Source organism: Belonocnema kinseyi, chromosome 5 (genome assembly GCF_010883055.1).
Source record: "Belonocnema kinseyi isolate 2016_QV_RU_SX_M_011 chromosome 5, B_treatae_v1, whole genome shotgun sequence".
Taxonomy (NCBI): Eukaryota; Metazoa; Arthropoda; class Insecta; order Hymenoptera; family Cynipidae; genus Belonocnema; species Belonocnema kinseyi.
This window is the reverse complement of record NC_046661.1, coordinates 48,055,852-48,078,090: the sequence shown is the minus strand read 5'-3', so window position 1 is coordinate 48,078,090 and position 22,239 is coordinate 48,055,852. Positions and strand designations below refer to the sequence as shown.

The following is a 22,239-nucleotide window of genomic DNA, read 5'->3' as shown; positions in this document are numbered from 1 at the left end:
GGTTCGGTTTTGATTCCTCTAGAATCAAACCGAAGGGCCTATGACAAAGCCACCGAACACGTCCTCGGGTCGCGGATAGAGGGTCCCTGTACATTTGGGTGGACGAAGCGACTGCATCACGACTTGCTAGAGTGCTACGATGCGAGTGTGGCCCCTAAACGGGGTTGCATGGCACGGCTGCATGCTCTGTGGTGTGAGAAACACCCGGGGCTATCGCACTTTTCGCAGAAACGTCTGCGAAACCATGCTGAACTACTCCGTAAAAGGGGCTATGTAAGCGGAACACCTACTCTAACACAGCTAGAACAAGCCGACAACAGAGAAAGAGAGGCGACACTAAGAACAACCGCGGGCAGGCATCCAATAGATGAAGAGCGATGCTTTACGACCCGGAGAAACATCAACACCAAGGTTTCTCTCAAGCCTAAAGATCTGGCTGAAATGGATGACGAGCTTCGTGGATATTTTTCGGAGAATCCGACCTGTAAACTATCAATTATTGTGTGTATAATGCAGCGAGAGCTTTTGCCGATGCGAACCATAAAACAAAACCAACGGCTGATCATAAGACCAAAAGACGAATGCATCAACTTGCCATAAACATAGGCTGGACAAGACAGTACGCGTCCCGCATTCAGTGTGTGATTGACTACATCAAATTTGGCAGGAATTTTACCGCCAAATCTTCGAAAGTTCGCGCGCGAACTCTCGACCCGTTATCACACACTTAACAAGTCAAAGCTGCTGACCACCAGGCAGCATATTCTTGAGAGAATACGGATACTATCTTACGCTAAGAGAAGTCTAGAGCGGAGGGAGAGGTGGGTCAGAGGAAATCAAAAGTTTCTCTCTGACCCATCTCGACTCTTCCAAGACCCTCCAGTTACTGTCAAACACTCACCTAAACCAGAGGAGGTCGAAGTATTTTAGAGAGAAGTCTATGAAGTTAAGCCTAGACTGGACGAAGACGCAGAACATATAAATAGCTTCAAGGAGTTATGTGTTGCTCTCATAACACCTGATAAAGAATGCCCACCCATCACTACCGAGGAGGTGGAAAGAGTATTAAGAGGTATGAAGAACTATTCCGCACCGGGACCAGATTGTATCAAAACCTTCTGGTGGAAATAGTTTTCTTCAACCCATCAGCTTTTGGCCCGTATTTTCATCTCATATTTGAAGTCGGAAGAGCCAATTCCAGAGTGGTTGGTGGAAGGGCGCACAATACTCCTGCCGAAAATAGGCAACTTAGGTGACCCGAAGAATTACAGGGCAATAACTTGGCTGAACACACTTTATAAGATATTCACAGCTATCCTAAATGATAGGATTGTTCGGGCAATTGAACCTGTGTGGCAAGAAATGTATGAACAACGAGGCTCAAAGAAAGGCGTAGCCGGATGTCGGGAGAACGTGCTCATCGATAGATGTGTCTGCAAAGATGCAGCATTCTAACAGCGTGACCTATCAATGGCCTGGATTGATTATCCGAAAGCTTTCGATTCGACCTCCCATAGCCTTATCATCTGTCTTTTGGAAATCTTAATGGTTCATCCGCAAACAGTTGGGTGCAAAGAGAGATTGATGCCGCTTTGGAAAACCAGATTTACTATCTCATCTGGCAAAAATCGCGTGACAACTAACAAGGTCACCTTTCAGAGAGGTGTCTTTCAGGGCGACACCATGAGGCCACTCATCTTTTGCCTTACGTTATTGCCACTATCCCCAGCACTTCACCATTCCGACGGGTACTTGTTCGGCGAATCTGCAGATCAAAAGTACAAGGGCACTCATGTATTTTACATGAACGATCTTAAGATCAATGCTAAAAACAGAGAGCAACTGCATCTAGCTCCGGGGATTGTCGAACGATATACTAAGGAAATTGGAATGAAATTTGGGTTAGACAAACGTATCATCCGAAAAATTTGGTCTTCCGAACTGTCGGCGAGGAATAAAGTATCTGCAACGAACATGCTTGCCGTCCCGGTACTACTCTATTCATTTGGAGTAGTTCCATAGACGAAGAACGAGCTCAGATCTCTTGATATTGGGACAAGAAAGGTTATGCACATGAACAAAAGCATGCATTTTAAGTCTTCCGTTTCGCGACTGTACATCTCACGCCGTCAAGGGGGTCACGGAATATTGAGTCTTGAATGTCCATACAACAGGATTATTCTGGGTACAGCACATAGAGTTGAAAATGGAAGAGACCCTCTTCTTAAAATGATCAGAAATCACGAAGAAATGGGCAAAGGAGCGTTTATGTACAAAGCCGCAGAGGAGACTGCTGAAACACTCGGACTTGACTTCAGTATTAGGGGTGAGCAAAATGCATCAAATCTTATTTATCTCGAGTACTCACTCCTGAAAGCCCGGATTAAGAAAGCACAAGAGAAAAACTTTCGTGAACAGCTCCTCGATAAGAGGATGCACGGTATCGTCCACAGAAATGTGAAGGATCAGTCAATGTCTTGTGAGCTAACGTTTCCTTTCCTTAAATCGCCCGGATTGAACTCTGGTACCGAGGGTTTCATTTTAGCATGCCAAGGCGGTGTCATTTCCACTTTAACATACCGTCGCCACATTTTGAGCCAAGAAATTCCCGATGAAATGTCGAGAATGGGAAATGCCACATATACTGGAACTTTATATTCTCGACAATTGTTTCGGTTGCTCACTCGAGGCCTGACATTGTTCTTCTTGACTTCGAGAAGCGAACCATGTTCGTTATCGAATTTTCGGCATTAGATGACAAAAAAATCATAACCAATGAGAATGAAAAGTAAAAGAGGCATAAAGACCTTATAAGCCTTATATAGCCTAAAAAGCATCCCTGTGTGTCAACAATGTGCTAGAACACATGCGGGCAAAATGCAGAAGGCGGTTGCCCTTGGGTCGCTCTGTGTTCTTAGGGTGCACGAAGCTTTCGCTGGATCGTCGTATTGATTCCTTTACAGACTGTAACCATCTATCTCATGGTTGTGAGACGTGGTTGTGGCTGAAGTTTTACTGCGATTTCGCTGGAAGCGGGTGCATTTTTCCAGATTAGCACCCGCTCCCGGCGAAATCCTGCGGTTGTCCTTATGACAAATTTTTAATTATATATATTCAAAGTACTGCCAAAGCTCGATTCCCTTGTTGTAATGTTTAAGGGTGCTTTTCGAAATAGATGCCAACATCACTGTGACATTCTCATCAGAGGCCTCTCTTATTTTGTATCCCTTCCTGACAATCGTGCTACTACCAGGGTAAGTTTCTCCGATAGTGGGTTGAATCTCTGGACGGGCAAAAAAGAGGTGTTTTGTTAGGTTGGAAGCAAACTGGTTCAGATACTAAATGTGATTTAAAGATGGAATACCAGGGTTGTGATGGCCAAACAGGAACCACCACAACTCCTTCAGCCCTGTTTCTTTCAATTTTCCTCAGTATTTTTAATACTGTTGAAATAGGTGAAAATACTTGGAAGAAGTATCTGGCCCAACATATTGTGAACATATCAATTGCTAGAGCCTCGGGATCTTTTTTCCGAGCGATGAATCTCTTACATTTCCTGTTTAAGCGAAAAGATCTATTTTCAAATTGCCCGAAACTGTTTATGATTTTTTGGAACGCCCAGTTTTTCACCTCTCACTCTGTTTCTTTGGGCAATAATCTGGACTGTTCGTCTGCAGCTATGACACATTCGCAGCTATGACACTTATTGTCAAAAAATTGTAGCCCGAACAAAGCTTCTTTGAGTTTCAAGCAATTTAAGGCATTTGCTTCCCCTTTATCATCCCACCAACCACGAGCCTTTTTTCCTAACTATATGCACCCCAATATATCAAGGATTCGTCAGTAAATGTAGTCAGCGCATATAATAGATCTCCGATTGGATTAACCGCATTTCTTAATTGGCAATCCGCTAAGTCAGGTCCGGCTTTAATTTTTCATCTATGTAAATTTTTGAATTAAAGTTCTTTCCCGAGTTTTCTAGGGACAAGTATTTTTCACATTCAAATTCTTTTGTTGAGAGCCACCTATAATTTATAGCATTGCATGCTGCTACCAAAGTTCCAATGAGATGGGTCAGCTCTTTTATTCTACAATCTTTTTTAGATTCGCAAATGCTTACCAGCTGTGAAATTGTATCCCTTTTTTCATTCGGTAATTTAACCGTCATATTAGGACTGTCTATCAAAAGCCATAGGAATTGACGTTCGTTAGAGGTAAATAGTTCGCTTTTCTGCCAATTTGTCACAAAAACTAAGGATTCTAAAAACTCTCTTGTTTTCTGAGTGTCGAAAACGCAGTCGCTCTCTTACTTGGCAATTATTAAAATATCAGCTGGATAGACGAACAAGACGATACTATGTTCACGTAAATTCTGCACTACAAATTTGAGTAATTTTGTGAACGCATACGGTTCAGCGCTGAGCCCGAACGGTGATCATTGAAATTTAACAATTAATCCCTTAAATTCAAACCTGAGGCATTTTTTCAGTTCGTTTGCGATTGGGTTGTGGAGATAGTCATCTTTAAGGTCTATTAAAGTCATGTAACACTGTTAAGTTACAAGCCCAAGAGCCATCTTAAAATCTTCTAGTTTGAAGTGAGGGGGAGTGATTAATTTGTTTAAATTTGTTAGATTAAATATAAACCTGTCTTCCCCATTTCTTTTCTTTCGGAGGAAGTCAGGCAATAAGAACTGATCTTCATAAGGTGGCCGAATAGCCACTGCTCCTTTTTCTTCTAGAATGCGCAGTGCCTATGTGGTTCTTAACTGTTCTTCCAGTGACTTTTTAGATTCGCGTGGCTGTTTGGACTGAACAGGCTTATCTGTGAAGGGCAGCAAGTATCTACTGTCACATTTTAATATGTAAATGTCAAATTTCAGCTCTTTCTACGACTCTATAAAGTATTTCAAACGACCTGCTATATGAATTAACTCTTTTTTCTTCCTCGTTGATTTCGTTGGCTGTATCGTCCTGTTTGCTTCGGCCCTCCCCGAGGCGGCTTGTTATAACTGTAATTCTTTTTGGGAGGGCTCGGCCAGTTTAAATGTTTATTGAGCTGCATGTCCCTGTTCCTCTATTGAAGCTACAGGCCTTTCTTTCTTCTGTTCCGCTTGTGGGTTTTGCGATACCTATACCTCTTTCTTCTACATCTTTTGCAGATGTCAGTTCTTTCATAAGAGGTTTCTCTAAATAACAACTAGTCTACTTGTGCCTCCACTGCGATCAAACTAACCAAGGGGTCTAGTGCTGGTAAAATTATTGCTCTCCTAAACATGGAGAGCTTAAGGTGTAGATTTGCCATCGGCTTTTCTGCGTCGCTGATGGTCTCGAACAGCTGTTTGTGCACGTCCCTTTTTTTAGCGGTTAAAATCTGAGTTAGTGTATTGCCTACCGTACTCAGTTGATTTTGGTAAGCTTTTTGGAAGGAATCCTTTTCATCGTTCTTGGACGTTTACGTAAGGCAGTTCTTTTTTAGGATTTATTTTTGGGGTACCCATGACCACACAGTTCTCCGCTGGCGGGTATTTCTCCTTTAGGTCTTTCTACCGATCTTTCCTCAGTCCTTTTTGTAAAATATTCGACCCTAATTTATTAATCGATTCATGGATGGCAGCACCAGTTACCTTACTTTCAAACTCTGAGGCTGGTGATTTTGACGTAGCTTTTTCCTTAGAATTTGATCTGTAAAACTGAGGCGTCCTACTCCTGGTGCGACGTCCATCGTCGCCACTGTAATCCCGAGACGCGCCTCTCAGATCACGCTCATCGCTTGATCTTCCCGAACTTCGAGAATATCTGCGTGACGTACCACTTAGGTGACGCTCGCCGCTTAACTCATGAGGAGACGCAACCTCTGTGCGTGCCGCAACTGGTAGGTGACGCTCGCTGTTCGACTAAAAAGGAGACACAAAATCCCTGCATGACGTCCCTCGTCTGTGACCCTCGCCGCTTCTGTCATCTCTATATCTGTGACAACGTCGCGATGAGCTGCGACTGCAAGATCGCAAGCTTCTCGTCGTTCCTCTGCGTCTCGGGGACCTGATTCTTGCCTGAATAAGAAGATGTGCGTCTTCTGCATCACCACTCCCTCCTATTGACGCGCCATTTAAGATTCTCAATCTCGCGAAGGAGTTGATCCTGGTAATGTTTTTCCCGTCTCCTATAATGGCGGCGATCTTCTGATTGCGAAGACATATTTTTGACCACTATTTTTCAACACTATGTTCATTGAATTTTAAATGAAATTTAATCTCACGATCTGATACATAACGCACGAAATCACATATTGTCAGGAATATCAGGTTGGCAGAGGAGCGTCACCAAGCGGAAGACGCCAAAATAATTTTGAATTTAAAATATCTGTATATGAGCATACCCTGCGTAAAATTATAAATTGTTCTAAATTTTTCACTATTTTCCGAGTTTAGGAGAAATATGACGCCATGTAGATTGATTTTAAGGTCAAATTGAAACTCAAATTGAAATTCAAATGAAAATTCAGATTGAAATTCAAATGAAAATTCAAATTGAAATTGAAACTTTAAGGTTCGCATCACCTTGCTATCGTACAAATACTATATTAGCAGGTCCCACAATTCTCTTGATTTTAAGTTTTCTCCTAGGGTAGAGTAAAAATCTGACGCCTAGGGAAATTTCTGAGGTCGGATTTGATTTAGCTTCTCAAAATGTATAAATGTGCATTTATGAGCTGTAGATCACAGAAATTCTGCTTTTTTACAATCAGCACCTTCGCGGATTCCAGAATTCCATAGATTTTGTACTTTTTCCCTAGGCTAGGGGAAAATTCTATTATTGAATTCCAATTATAAATTTGGATTCGGATTTGGCGGCTCAAAATACATAAGGATACACTAGTCTTATACACAGTTTAGGAAAATTTTTTTATGTAGGCCTGTGAAATTATTTTACCACGGACGTTCTTTTTATCAGGCTGTAGGGCAATTTAAAATGAAGGCAATAAAAAAGCGACTTATTTTTTACGTGATGATGTGGAATTTGTGTGCTTCTTAAACAATTTGTTCATCAAAATTATAAGTTGTATGTACTAAAAGCCAAATTCAATTGAAAACGAATTGTAGCAAAGTAGTGAATGTTTTTAATTCGGTTCAAAAGAATTTCTAGAAGTTTTTAAAGTGAAAAATAGCGCGCTGGCATTACAGTAGGTCCTAGCCATTCGAGGTACATGTTTTTACGTCTCGGTTTGCGCAGTCGAACATTATACGGCAATGAAAATTAAGGATGGCTGCAGCCTGCAACATTAGGCTTGTATTTTAACGCAAAAACCGGCTCAAAGGCTTGGATAGAGAATTCTATTTTTGTTGTATGTATCGCAAATATTTCATAGTTACAAAGATGTTTGTAATTTAACAAAATTTTTTAGCAACAATAAATAAAAAGTTTAAGAATATTCAATATTTCATATTTTTATAATTAATTGAAAATTAAAAACATACGAAAGTTGATATTCGAAGATTTCTAATATTTCTATTTAATTTTATATTAGTGTTATTTTCAGAGAATGCAAAAGTAGTTTGGTTATTTTCATTTTCGTATTTAACAATTCAGTACTAGACTCCAGACAGAAATAACTTTTTAGTTTCAGTAAGTTGATAACAAACTTTGAAACTAAAAAGACTACTGATCCACAGAACAGTCGAATTTTCAACCCAACTATATGATTTTTCCACAAAAGAGTATATTTCCTACCAAAAACATGAATTTTGTAAAAAAATGTGAAATTTGCAATTAAAAAAAATATATGAACAAGAAAGTTTGCTTTCACCCAAATAGTTCAATATTTAAATGAACATTTGACTTGATAAGATTAAAATTGTAGGAGTGAGAAAAGGACAAAAATAAATGTAATATATTTTTTTACAACTAACCAAATGGATTTTTTTGGCTCCAATAACAATTAATTTTTATATTTATAATTCGAGTTATTTTAGAGAAAAATAATGATCTTACTAATATTATCATACGTTAACTGTTAAGTTAACTTATACAGTTAGGTTTGGATAAGTTAGATATAAGTGAAGAATACATTCATCTTGTGCTAACTATGTGATCTTGTGATATAAACAAAATACTATAAATCTGGTGTTCTCCTTTGCACTACGACTGTTTTATTTGCTTTAGAACATTTCATATTTTCCCAGACTGTCTTGGAAATTATATTCGCCATATCTTCAATTTCTCCCAGACTGTCTTAGACATATTAGACATATTAGAGACATTTTCTAAATTTTCTAGACAGTCCAGGACTTTATGCGGTTCTTTCTTGTACTTAGTATTGAAATATCTTATGAATATTCAAGGAAGGAAGCTTTTAATTTCTATAACATTTTGGTGCCCATCCACGGCTCTCAAACTGAGTTATACGCGTTTTATAGGACAAATATTTTCCGTTCAGTTGCGTATTTATTTAATAAATTCTTTATGACATTTGTTAAATATTATTATCAACACGTTTTCGTTATAAAATCTATATTGTACGAAGCAAAAGTTTCCACAAAAAAACTTATTTGGACATTAATAAAAAGTAAGTAATTGTTATAAACAATTAAATATATTCTTCTGATAAAAAGATATATTTCTGGTTACAATCGTGTTCAAATCTACGAATTTCTGCTGACGTTCCAAGAACATTTGCAGCTCAGTTCTTTAAGGCTAACCTGAAACTGAAGTATCAGGTTATGTTGTTCTTATGAATACTCTCTACGATGCATGTGATTGGCCAGAGCGTACCACCATGGAGACTGGTCACACCTGATTAGCCAATCAGGTCTTTTTAATTTAAATCCGGATGGACGGAAAGCCAAATCGGATTGGTGTTATATCTATTGTCCCTAATAATGTTATTAGAATGTTTTAAGAATTCACGTTTTGAAAATCATGTAATTTTCAATAATATTCTGGTATTATAAAGTTCTATTTTAGTTCTAGGATATTATAGAATAATTTGGAATAGAATACTTTTTAGTAAAGTGAAGTCTTACGGAAAAGACTCACCTATAATTTTCTTGAAGAATATCGAATTGTCTGAGATGGTTTAGAATTTTATTCAGCATTCTTAGAATATACTAGAATTTTCTGTAATGATCACAAAAAGTATATATTTTTGAAATTCTATGATTGTATTATTTTATAATTTTTAAAGCACCTTTTAAATTTAATGTTAAATGCAATTTCGAAGTTTTTAAAACCTTGCTCCGCGTTGACTTTCACGTTTAGACCTGTATTGTTTTCTTGTGCTATTAAATTTTTAAGTGAGAAAGTATGTTCCCTCCTTATGTATTTTTCTTTACTTCAAGCATGATCCATAGACATCTAGAAAATTTGTATCTATAAGATTTAATGATTGATTAATTGCCACCGACCGCACTTGTGGAGTATAGCTCTCTCTCTACTTACGCAACACTTTTTTAATGGTAAGTAATTTACGTATTCATAGAAAGTTATGGATTATCCTAACAATGTTGACGACTAAAGACCGCGGATACATGTCAAAGAATTGATTACTCACCAGAGAGCCAACTGGTAGTGCAGAATAGCACGATTGGGCTGGGATGTGTCCCTCAGAAAGTTAGCAAAGTTGTAGTGCATCTTGGCGTTGTGCGGAAGAGACCTCAAACCAGCCCTGCAAATTGAAAAGCCATTCAAGGCGTTAGACAAGGTGATACCTCACCACAAACTGACCTACCCTACATTTTTTCTCATCTTGTTTACTTAACATGGAAACTGCATAAGGATGCATGACTTACTGCCAAAGAAACTTAAAAAAATGTATTTTAATGATGCGTATACATCAGGGATCGAATCTGTTTAGCTTAGACTCCAATTTAAAATGTCGTGTAACATTTTCTTATTCTGACATTCGTATTTTTAAAATAGAAGACTTTTTTAGAAGTCTTTTAAACATTTCAAAATTTGTAATAATCAGGCCCGGTCGAAAATCTTTAATTTTTCCCATTTAGACCCTGACCTTATTGACATCATTAAGGGTCCGATACAGAGCTGAACGTTTTCTTATTGCTAAGGGTTTGGTCTGAACTGTAAATTCCCAGAAAATTTATAATCTTAGAGATAGACCAAGAACCATTAAAAATTTTCAACTCTATCCTACACCATTTTAAAATGGTATCTGGATTAGTTATTAATGATACAAGGATCTTAAATCCTCTTAGCCATAGTGCAACGATAATGTGAATTACCCTTTAGGTTTACTATACTACTTTTACTTTTTTGTTAGTCCCTGTCCCTAGTTAAACCGTTTGTAGGACTAGGCCTATAAATACTATAAAATAATGTTTTAGGTGTCGTTTGCAGGCTCTAAAATCGCTTTTATGATGAAGGTATGACATAATAGTACATTCTGCTACAAGAACAGAAAGCAGGCAATTCCACACAAGTGTTAAGTTTTCTGTAGGATCCAAAGGTGAATCGCGTGGGTGTTTGAGAAAGTCGGAGATAAGTCAGAGGAGGGCCGATCAAGAGCCGGAAACGACCTGAAGATGAGTCGATTGCAAGTACTGTAGATTACATGAGGGTTATAATTGCCTACTTTCAGCACCTGATCTACACGATATTTTTCTTTACAAATGCAGGGAACTTTTTATTTATGAAACAAAAAAGTAAATTTTCTGTAAATTCGTGCAGTTTTGAGTATCCTTAGTGACGAGAAATTTCAGAAATTTAAGCTATTCATTGCTTTTCGGGAGAAATCCATAAATTCCCGGAAATTTAAAGAAAGTTAGATATTACCGGAAATTTCAGGTATCCACAAATTAGCGCACATTTGCAGAATTTTTAAAAGTTTTCAGATTATTATGGTAATGCATTAGAAATTTATGATAACTTCTCATGTCATATACTGTAAATTATCACTTCGAGTATGTGCATTTATTATTTACTACTTGCAAATAGTATGTCAAGCGCCAACTCATAATAAAGTGAGATTATGATTTCGGCAGTCCTGGAAAGTAATCTTGATTTCAAATGCGCAAGTGTACGAGCCAGGCACAGTCACGTGGCCTAAAGTCCGCGAGTGCAGCAGCTATAGAAACAATCTTTTCATAACCGATTTTTACTACAGGAAAATTTCTGTGTCTGCGTTGTAAAAGGTATTTTATCTGGACTTTAACCTTCAAAACCGTTTAGCTAGACCACGCACCCTCAAACGTTTTATCTAAGTCCGGAACATTTGAAACCTTTAAGCTAGATCTGGACACATAACTACATTTTAGCTAAAGCCTAAACCACTAACACTTAGGAGTATTATGGGCTGCTAATTATACTCTTCTCATACGCCTTCGCTATCGCTCAAATATGATTATGGCCGCGCTAACCTATCGTTTAATGTCAGTCGCGACAAAAACGGTAAATCATGCCTTTGTTACATAAAGTATCGTGTGCACCAAGGATGCAAATTCAATCTTTTTTACTCGAGCGCGAGTTTGCCCCTTTAATCTTTTTGCTAGACCCTGACAATTTAAAGCCTTCCATCTGTAGCCTATACCATTGAATTCGATCCGGAACATATATAGTATTTCATCAGGACTATAAAGAGAGGTACCTTAATAGCCTTTTAGCTAGATCTGCTACATTCAAAATCTTTTGGCTGTGACAAGAACATTCAGGATACTTTATCTGAAATAGGCAGCATAAGCGCTGTTGTCCTGCTCGCGGAGCGGCAGTAAAATATCACTTTATTATACCACCGCGAGCGGCACGTAAAGTGGCGGCATTGTGGAAAAAGTGGGTCCGAAATGAAAGAAAAGAATAAGCAGAAGTCATTTTAAAACTAGGAAGCAGATTTTGGACTTCTATCGTCGCCCAAAGCGAGTACGTATGCAGTACATCCAAGCGCTATTGTACCTCCACTCCTTGGGCAGATAAATTTGGGTTTATTCAGTCTATTACAGATACGGTATTTAAACATTCTAGCTTGACCTGGAACAAATAAAGTACGTTATCTGGATTGATCTTTACAAAATTTCAGTTGTACGGTGAATCTTGAAACGTTTTAGCTGGACCAGAAATTTAGTTTCCTCTATTTACCTGGCCGCGGTTAAGTTTGCAGTGTATTTATTTTCGTGGAAACGATCTTCCCCGACTCTCGAGAATGACCGGTGCTTGATGCGATTTGTTTCGCTCTCTGTGTACGTTGTCAAACGTGCATCAGCGCACACTACGCAATGAAACAAAACATCTATCAATATCTTCGCGTTAAATTTTCGGCGGTACTTAATTACAAACGTTCAATATGATTATTTCAGTAGACAAAACTAAAATGACCAATCTAAGTAGTCGAAAATGTGACGTTTCAATTGCAAGAGCAGACAAAACGTTTACACAAAGTGAAAAAAATAATTTTTTACAAAAAGCGTGCTTGTAAACATGATTTGTCATTCGATCGAAATACTTTAATAATACAGGCCGACAAAAAAAAGTTGTCTGCACGAGACAAATGACTAGGCTACCCTTATGGATTTTGAGCCGCTGAATCCGAAAATGGCCCCAGAATTTGACTTACACGTCTCGGTTTTCCGCTAGATGCAAAAAGTAGGGAAAAGCCTAGGGAATTTCTCGTCACACAGCCTATACAAAAAAATTGTCGACACGAGACAAGTTTTCACAGTTTTCTTCTAGATGCAAAAAATAAGGGAAAATTGGGGCTATCCTGGAAATTAGTTTAGCAATACCAGTATACAGAAGAATAAACGTACTGAAGTCATATTCTTATGTCTTGTGACTCTTTTAGATCAAATTCAAACACAAAAATTCCCCAGGGTGCTTACCGTTCCCCTAGATTTGTACGGGAAAAAATAACGAAAATGCCAAATCCTTTGCAGTTTTGCGTGCTAAATCTAAATATAAACCACAAAATTTTCAGGTTTGTTCCATTTTCTTTGTATATGCAAAATGTAGGGAAAAGCCTAGGGAATTTCTGTTCACACGGGCCCACCAATAAAAAGTTGTCTGCACGGAACAAGTTCGTGTAAATATAAATGATCTAAGAAGGCCCTTCAATTTCCCTAGAATTACACAGGCTAGGGAAAATAGAAGGCACACTAAACAAATTTCTGTGTACAAATCAAGTCTCTACAAGTCATTGCACTTAAGAATATAAAGTCGATGTGCCTATTTTCTCGTATACTGGCAGTATCAAAATAACGTGCAAGTTGTCGCTAGGGTTTTTCATATTTTCTGCATCTAGGTGAAAACTATGGGAATACTGCGTAAGAATAATTCTGAGGTCAGATTTGGAATCAGCGGCTCAAAATCCATAAGGGTAGCCTAGTCAATTGTCTCGTGCAGACAAATCTTTTCGTATGGTCTGTGCGACAAGAAATTCCTCACCTTTTCTCTACTTTCTGCATCTAGGGAATAATTGAGATGTGTAGGAGAAATTCTAAAGCCATATTTGGATTAAGCAGTTCAAAAGCCGTAAAGATATCCTAGTCACTTGTCTCGTGCAGACAAATTTTGTGTACGACCTGTGTGACCAGAAATCCCTAAACTTTTCCATCCTTTTTGAATCCAGGGGAAAACTGAGACGTGTAAGAGAAATTCGGATTGCAGATTTGGATTCGGCGGCTAAAAATTCATTAGGGTACCCTAGTCAATTGTCTCGTCCAAACAAATTTTTTTATGGTCTGTGTAACGAGAAAATACCTCGGCATTTCCGTACTTTTTGTATTAAGGGGAAAACTGAGACGTATAGGATACATTCTTTGGCCCTGTGTAATTTTTCATAATTATATTTAATATTCAAAACCATATTGAATCTTCAGAGTAAAAATGTGAATCATTACATACGATTTTAGTAACAGAATCCTATATAACGCAGAATCAAGCATGTTATACCATATTAAAATCCTGTCGTAAACCTTATTAACAAAGCATATAATGACTTTTTGCACTTTAAAATTGAGCAGAAAGATCTAAAACATTAACGGAAACATAAACAGAGAGAAAATCAATTCGCGGGCGTCGAGCTGTCGCGTATTCATGGCGGGGAAATAGCTTAAGCGGAAATAAAGGGGAGCAGCAACGTAAGAAGAGGTAAAATAAATGCAGGCGACTGTATTTTAAACGTCGTAGCTGGACCCAGAAGACTATAAACCTTTTAGTTGAACCCGTAACCTTTAAAATGCTTAGATGTATCATGAACCTTAAAACGTTCCAACTGAAGCCGCAATATTTAAAACCTTTTAGCTAAATGCATAAAATTTGAAGCCTTTCAGCTAGGCTCGAAACCGTCTAAACCTTTTTACTGGACCGGGAATATTAACATCTGTGTAGCTGGGCCTGGAAATAAAAAATATTACAACAGCTCGCGGAATTTTTAATACTTTTACCTGGTCTAGGAACCTTGAAAAAAACCTTTCATTTCGACCCAGAGCATTAAAAACATTTAGGCTGGTCCGGAAGCCTACTAAACTTTTTCCTAGGCGTGTAAACTTTAGACCCTTTATCTAGACTAGCGATCTTGAATAAAACATTTGAGCTGGAGCCAGAATATTTTAAACATGTTATCTAGGATCGCAATATAAAAAATAATTTGGTCGTTATTTTAAAATTGATGGTGCATCCGATTCCATAGATTCGTGTCACGTATTGGCTAAAATTCAGGAGACATTACGCATTCGACCTTTATTTTCGTGTTTGACACGAGTTCGCCATTAATCCCTCTACTCTAATTTAACCTCGGAAACATAAACTGATAAATCGGTTAATCGGTTGGTAGTCAGTCGTTACAGTTGATGCACCTGAGAAGGGACTCCCTCGACGTCCAGTCTCGATTTCGTAAAACCGTCCGACAGCATCCCATGATCAGAAGCAGAACCACAGCAGCAGTGATCATACTTCGACGACGAGGAATTGCTGTCCAGGTCACCTGAGCACCGTACGATACAAGCAGGATCCAGCCGAAGCTAAAAAAAAGTAAATATAAATGTTGTGAAAGTTTTAATACCGAATAATTATTTTTTAATTTAAATATTTCATGTTTTCTATTATTGAGTTAATTTATATTTAAGAAAAGTGGCACCAAAATGTGACTTCTCGAAACATATAAGTAAAAGGGCCAAATTCTTTTTCTCGTGTATGGAAATTCAAAACTAATTTTTAGCAACGCCTTGCACATTTGAAATTCCTATAAACGGTTAAAAAACATGCATGCATGCTTAAGAGAAGCTTGTTTGTTTATCTATTATTCAAACAGAACTATATGCATTGACTTGTAAACACACATTTCTGCCTCTTGCTTTTCCATTAGCACGCTAAAGTTCGTTTGTTGAAAGTTCTTCATCTAGAATCTACATTGGAAGAAATGTAGTGTAATTAAAATTTACCTGGGGATGTAAAGGACTCGCTCCGCGACCACGAAGCCCACGGTGAGGAAAAGGTTGGACGCGGGTAAAAACGGTAGTACCAGGAACATCCAACCAAGTACAAGCGGTGGATGCCTTTGTTGCTGGAAACCAAAGAAAAAAGGTGGGTTATTCATTTAACTATTCAAGTCGGGTTCATAATGGCAAAAGCAGAAAAAAAATTTAGAAGCTGCCAATAGGCGGTTTCAATATAAGATTATCATGCTTTTTAAATTTTAATATTAAAAATTGATCGAATTTAAACTTCGACTACAATTCGTGATTCAATAATTTCCGGTTTGAAAAACGTCAATCTAATAGGCAGATTAAATTTAAATTATTCTTATTTCTAATCATTGAAAATAATTTCCAAATTGCCTAATTTGAAACAAGATTAATTTAATGGTATACAAAATGGTTCTGTTTTTATTGAGACTTGTTTACTTCCAACGAAAATAAACATTTTTCTTTTCATTCTTATTTCCATTGTTTGAAAATTCCGATCTTACTTTATTTACCACCTCCTTTGAAAAACGAGATGAATTATGTAGTTTTTAAAAGCCCTACACACGGAGAAAAATAGATATTAACACAAAATATTTAGATATTACTAGTTAATATCTTTTCGATTCAACCATATGACAGAAATCTAGATATTGACGTAGAACATTCGTAGATATTAAAAAGAAGATTTGAACTAACAATATACAAAATATTAAAGGATAGAACCTAACATATTTAAGAAATATTGTTCAGTTGTGCAAAAATTACCTGTAAAGCACGTCATTTACTATTAAATGCAAAATGACTTTATATCCTAGTCCTCTGTTTTTGATAGTGCAAAATGGATAACAGACTGTTCAAGGCTAATATGAAAGATGTTTTTGGTTCATTCATTATTTTCTTGAGAAAATTATGATACATCCAAAAATAATTAATCCATTTTGCACCAAAACTCATAGCGCAATATGTATCTGAAAACCCACACACACACGACGAATGCTCAAAATGCAGTCAAAGCGGGGCTAAAATCTATTGCCACCACGCCACACGTCAACGATGTTGCTCCGATCAAATTGCGCTTTTTGAGTATCCTAGATATTAACTGTTAAGATCACATGTTTTATACTTCCCATATAAACAGATATTGCCTTTCAATATATTGTATGTTGAATAGAAGATATCAGATATTACGCCGTAATATCAATATATTTTGGGTAAATATAAAAGTTTTGAATATCTACTTTTCAGTATCTATTTTTCTCCGTGCAGTTGCCAAATAGTAACTTGCGATACTAGTGTAGAACTTAATACCTTTTTTAAAGGTGCGCAATGTTTTGACTGCGAAATTGTATGCTTTAACAATGGTGCAAATTAATGTAAATGAAAGATTAGGTCATAGCTTGCATAATCGTAGCAAAATCTGAATAAGTTTGTTTATTTAAGGAAAATATTAGTAACTAAAAGAGGGGTTCGAAGTAATAACTAGAGAACTGCATAATTGAGAATAATCTTAATTTTTGTACAAAAAAAGGTTCATATAGTATCGAGTTAGCCTTAATCCTTAAAATGGCACCAGCGCATTCCGATTTTTGTTGGTTTTCCGGTAGACAAATAAGGGTTTGGTTTGCATAAACACCCGATTTCCTCAAAATAAATGACTGAATTCGCCACCTTTGGACCCACAATACGGACGTGAGCAATCGAGAATAAATCACTGTCACGATTTATTCGCGCACGCTGTGTTTGCTACAATAATTGATCTTAACTTAAGAAAATGACTCATCAACCTTAGCACACACCTTTGAGCGCTTGCGGTTGTTTACCTTTATTGACCGTAATGAGAATTCCGTAATCCTTTGGCCACTTTTATGAATATCATCTGACTGCAATTGAATATCATAATAGAAGAATAGAAAACTGTCTAAAGTAAATTGATTCAGTAATCAAAATCAATCTCAATTACTTCAAAATAATGATGAAACTTTGACGACCTTGAAGTTTGTCACAAATATGGATTTCAAAGTTGTGTCATTAATTTAAAAAAATCTAAGAGTCACATCAAAAAAGTAAAAACACCTCTGGATTTGTCTCGAAAATATCTCGGTGTGTACTTTGTTTATAATAATCGCAGAAAGATAACAAATAGCGTAATTGTTTAAAGAATTGTTCAAACAAAAAAAAACAGAAATTGCGCACCGAGATATTTCCGAGACGAATCCAGAGGTGTTTGTACTTTTTGGATGTGACTCTTATTTTTTTTTAAATTATTTACACAACTTTGAAATCCATATCTGCGGCAAACTTCAACGTCGTAAACTTTAGAGCCGAAATGTAATGTTAGTAATGGTACATAAGAGTGAACGATGTAAATAGAAAAACATTTTTGAGGAGATGGAGTTAATATACCGAAGTAAATACTTTTCTGTAGAGCATCAACGACTGATTTATTGTAAATGACCTTTCGTCCAGGGAGATGATGGAAATTTACTTTTCAAAAACTCATAAAAATATCTTTATCTTCTTTATAGTTTCATAGAAAATATTAAACCATCGTTTTCTCACATTATTTCTCATCAGAAAAAAATTATCCTGAAGTGAATGTAGAAAAAAGAAACTTTCTTCACAGTGAATGAAATGATTATTTCCCATCGCTATGATAGTAGCAATATTTCAAAAATTAAAAAATGTTTTAATTCTATTTCGTTGCATAGATCTCTATAAATATTGAAATGATTTTCTACATTATACCTCTGAAGTACTTATGTATGATCGATCAATGTTACTAAAATAGAAGAGGTTCATGTTCAAAATACATTTTATATTCAAGATGAATAAATGATTGAAGAATGTACGTTTAATGTGGATTAGATAGGAAACCCAGGAAACAACGCGTTTCCTACTTCCGCTTTCATTTTCTTGAACGACTATCAATATTCAATTTCTTTGATAGTATATACCTTATTACTTTAAAGCTGCCGCGCACTATGGGAAAACAGTGTTGACTGTATATTCTATAGACCATTAACTTTGTTCAGCATTATTTTATTGATTGCTTCCTTATATTGGACACAAGAAAAAAAACATTCCTAATTTTTATTTTCAGACCTTAAAGAGCTTTTTAAAAGACATGCGTGATAAGAAAACTGTAGAAATTGCGAGCGCAGGACGGGTCCAGGACGAAGCCCTAGAGGTGATGCAAGGTGCAAGAAAATTACCAACATAATAATATAAAAATACAAATATTCGGAAATGCTCAGAAACACCGTGGCGCCTGTTTAAATTGTTCGCCAGAGAGCAGCCAGTTTAGAGTTGTTTCGCCTGTTGTCGAGTTTCTTTCCCAGTTTGTTCCTTGGCCAATAAACAGCAGCTTGCTACCTGCTTCAAACGCTCGAAAACTCAAGGTTTTTACGACCCTGAATTTAGCTATAGAGGAGAGTACTCGAACATGAGATATTCTCGTAATATGAGAAAGCAGGGTATCAGCAAAACTAGGAGACCCACTCTGTTGGTTCTATCCTTAACTTGTAGCCCTTGAAGAAAGAGTAATTTCGTGGTATAGTCCAGTTTTCATTGGGCTTCTAAAGAGTATAGGTCAGGCATAGTAAGTTCATAGTTGCACGGTATGGTTCTCATAATATGAGATACCTGTGGTTTTTATGACACTGTAGCTGCGCGGGGGAAATTGGTTACAAAAGTGTTTGTGACTACTGTAGAAACTAAATATATCTAAATAGCAGTAAATTTATATTTCGGAAACATAGAATGAATTTTTTCATTAAAAATAATACTTCATTTTGCATTTGATTAGCTATTTACTGGGGCATCTCATATTATGAGAATAGTTTGACGAGTTTGTAAAAAGCTCTTTTTTACATTTTTTGTATTTTCAGCATAAAAAAAATTTTTAATAAAATTTTTTATTTGAGCTTCTTATGACAAACTAGATTTCCTTTAAAACGACCTATATTTCTTTTAAATTCAGTACATAGAATTCCGACAATCACACCAAACAGAGTTGCTATTTCATATTTGGGTACTCTCCTCTACGTATAGATTTGAAAATTGGGGAATTTATTTAAACAAAAGTAATTGTCCTATCCAAAAACAAAAAAAAAATTTTCAAGCACATCTTTTCGGACATATAGCCTAGAACGAACAAAGATACCCTGAAAAAACTGATGGTATCGTTGAAGGGCTCTCATCCATATCTCTATAGGTGATTTTAGAATCATAAAAAAAAAAATTATTTTAACAATTATACTCTTTATAATATTGATAAATTGTTTAAACAATCAGTGAACAGCAAATCACACTGACTGACAACAATATTTTAATTGGAATTTCGACATTTCGGAAAATTTATTATCTTTCTACAATATTCCAGATTAGATATCTAGCTGTCAGTCAGTTTGAATTTCTGTTCACTAATTGTTTAAACAAATTATACATATTATAAACAATATAATGGTTTAAATAATTTTTTTTTTCATGATTCGAAAATCACCTAAAGATATGGATGAGAGGCCTTCAACGATACCTTCAGTTTTTTTCTGGGACTATTAGTTCGTTCTAGCTATAGTTCCAATATTAAAATTCAATTTCAAGGGCTTTTTCGAGTCAGAGTGGAGGGGGCAAAAACAATGTTTTCATTGGTATTTCGACATTTCGGAAAATTTACTAACATTCTGAAATCTTCCTGATTAGATATCTAGTTGTCAGTCAATGTGAATTGCTGTTCACTGATTGTTTAAACAAATTAAAAATATTATAAATAATATAATTGTTTAAATAATCATTTTTTTCCGTGATTCGAAAATCACCCAGAGATTTGGATGAGGGGCCTTCAAAGATGCCTTTAGTTTTTTTCTGGGACTATTAGTTCGTTCTAGCTGTGGCGTCTGTCTGTCTGTCCGTCCGCAGGGCCGTCCGTCCGTAAACACGATAACTCTCGAAAAAATGAATGGATTAAATCCAGCTTTGGCAAACTTTTTTAGGTCCTAAAAGAAAAAATTATTTAGTTAACCAGCCTTTTTTGATAAAAATTTAAAAATTGAGTGCATTTTGAAAATTTTTAACACCACTTTTTCCAGATTTTGAAAATTCCGTGCACGTTTATTTATAGCATTGAAAAGGACAAACAATTTATCCTTATGAGTTTTTTTTTAAAGAAAATTTTCGGAGTTTTTCAAAATTTTTTTAATTATTTGAAAATTTGAAGCTAAAAAACGCACGATATGAAAAAAAGTCAAGAGAAGAAAAACATTTCTTTTTGAAAGATAAAAATAATTTTTAGATTTTCTGAAAAATCGAAAATTCAAATTTTGATTGCACAAAAAATAATGAAAAATGAAAAATTCCATTTTGTGCTCAAACTAGGACATGGAAAAAGATGAATTAATACTCGCAGTTGAGTACCTAAGGCGGCACGCGGAGAAAAAGATATCGCACAATTATATCGCAAAACCTCTATATCGCAAGAAAGCGCAATATGATAACGTAAAATCAGGTCCCTGAGCTTTTTAAGATATTATAATGCACTAATATCACAGAAAAAAATGAAATTAAATTTTGTGGCTGTCGTCTGCTACAGCATTCTTCGCGGCAATGGGAAAAAGCAAGAACATGAGTGAGTTCGAGCTATACATCGGGAAACCAGATTTAAAACAATCACAAAAAAAGTAAAAATTTACTGCAGGTAAAACCTGCAATGGTTAATGATTAAACATATTTCGGCGAAAGTTTCACTGAGGTTAGAATATCATTTAGCAAAAGCGCAAAATATAACTGACAGATGGGAAACCCCATTTCTCTCAAATTTAATGAAGTTAAACGACGCTGGCTAGCGCTGGTGTCGTAATTTTCGCTACACCTTGAATAAAAATGGAGCTATTAAAAGATGAAAGGCAAGGTTAAAAATCGAAAATTATCTTCAATTCATGTAAAGTTTATCTGGCAAGGTTAATTTTTGTTCCGGTGAATCTTTCACCTGGAACCGATGTAAACTTTTATCTTTAATTTTTTCTGTGATCGCTTGCTGACTACTCGAACTCTCGCGAGATCACAAAATAAGAAATACACTGTGATAGCGTCATAAAATTAAATTTTCACGTTATAGATTGTACAATTATGCGGTATATAATGTAAAAACTTGCAATGTACGATATCACGATTTTGCTATATTGTAATGCGATAATTACGATACATAGTGCAGGAATTACGGTATATACTGTAATTCATGAGATATAGTTATCTCAGTGCAAACCGAATTCTTTATTAATTAAAAACGAATTCAAATTTACGAACACGAATTCGTAAAAAGATTCAGTTTTTGTTCATACAGAATTCTTTCTCAGTTCATGTTATCATCGTTGTATGACTGTGGAAATTAATTTGGATGGAATTGAAAAAGAATTCAGGAGAGCACATCAAGAACTGTAGCGACATAAAGAAACTATAATGTCTAGCTTCACGATTCATTCAAAATGAATAATCTTTCAAGTTTCAGCGTATTCGTGAAGAATTCCTTTCTAATTGATTTATTGCTTCAGGTGACCAATACTAAAGTATAGTACGTAATGAAATTGAATTAATGTTTTGTATTATTATATTATTACTTTATACTTTAATATTTGTTTATATGTTCAAGCACACAATTATTTGCTATTACACAATCACTATACTATTTATATTCGCACGCTACAAATTCGCCGTTTGCAAATTTTTATGACCCATTTTATAAAAAGGTTGCTAAGCTTATAATAATATATGCACTAAGATTTTAGATTCATTGCAAATTATTATTAAATATTAAATATTATTAAAGATTTTAGAGAAAT

At 36.0% G+C, this 22,239-nt stretch overlaps 1 protein-coding gene across 1 annotated transcript in view; it reads right to left on the bottom strand.

Moving 5' to 3' along the window:
- LOC117173266 (protein O-mannosyl-transferase TMTC1-like) overlaps window positions 1–22,239 on the bottom strand; it is a 1,004,108-nt gene that overhangs the window by 232,192 nt on the left and 749,677 nt on the right. The window contains exons 8-10 of the mRNA XM_033361737.1: window positions 15,383–15,504; window positions 14,798–14,962; window positions 9,550–9,663 (exon numbers count right to left, since the gene is read on the bottom strand). Of these exons, the coding sequence (XP_033217628.1) occupies window positions 9,550–9,663; window positions 14,798–14,962; window positions 15,383–15,504 (401 nt within the window). The remainder of the gene's footprint in view (window positions 1–9,549; window positions 9,664–14,797; window positions 14,963–15,382; window positions 15,505–22,239) is intronic.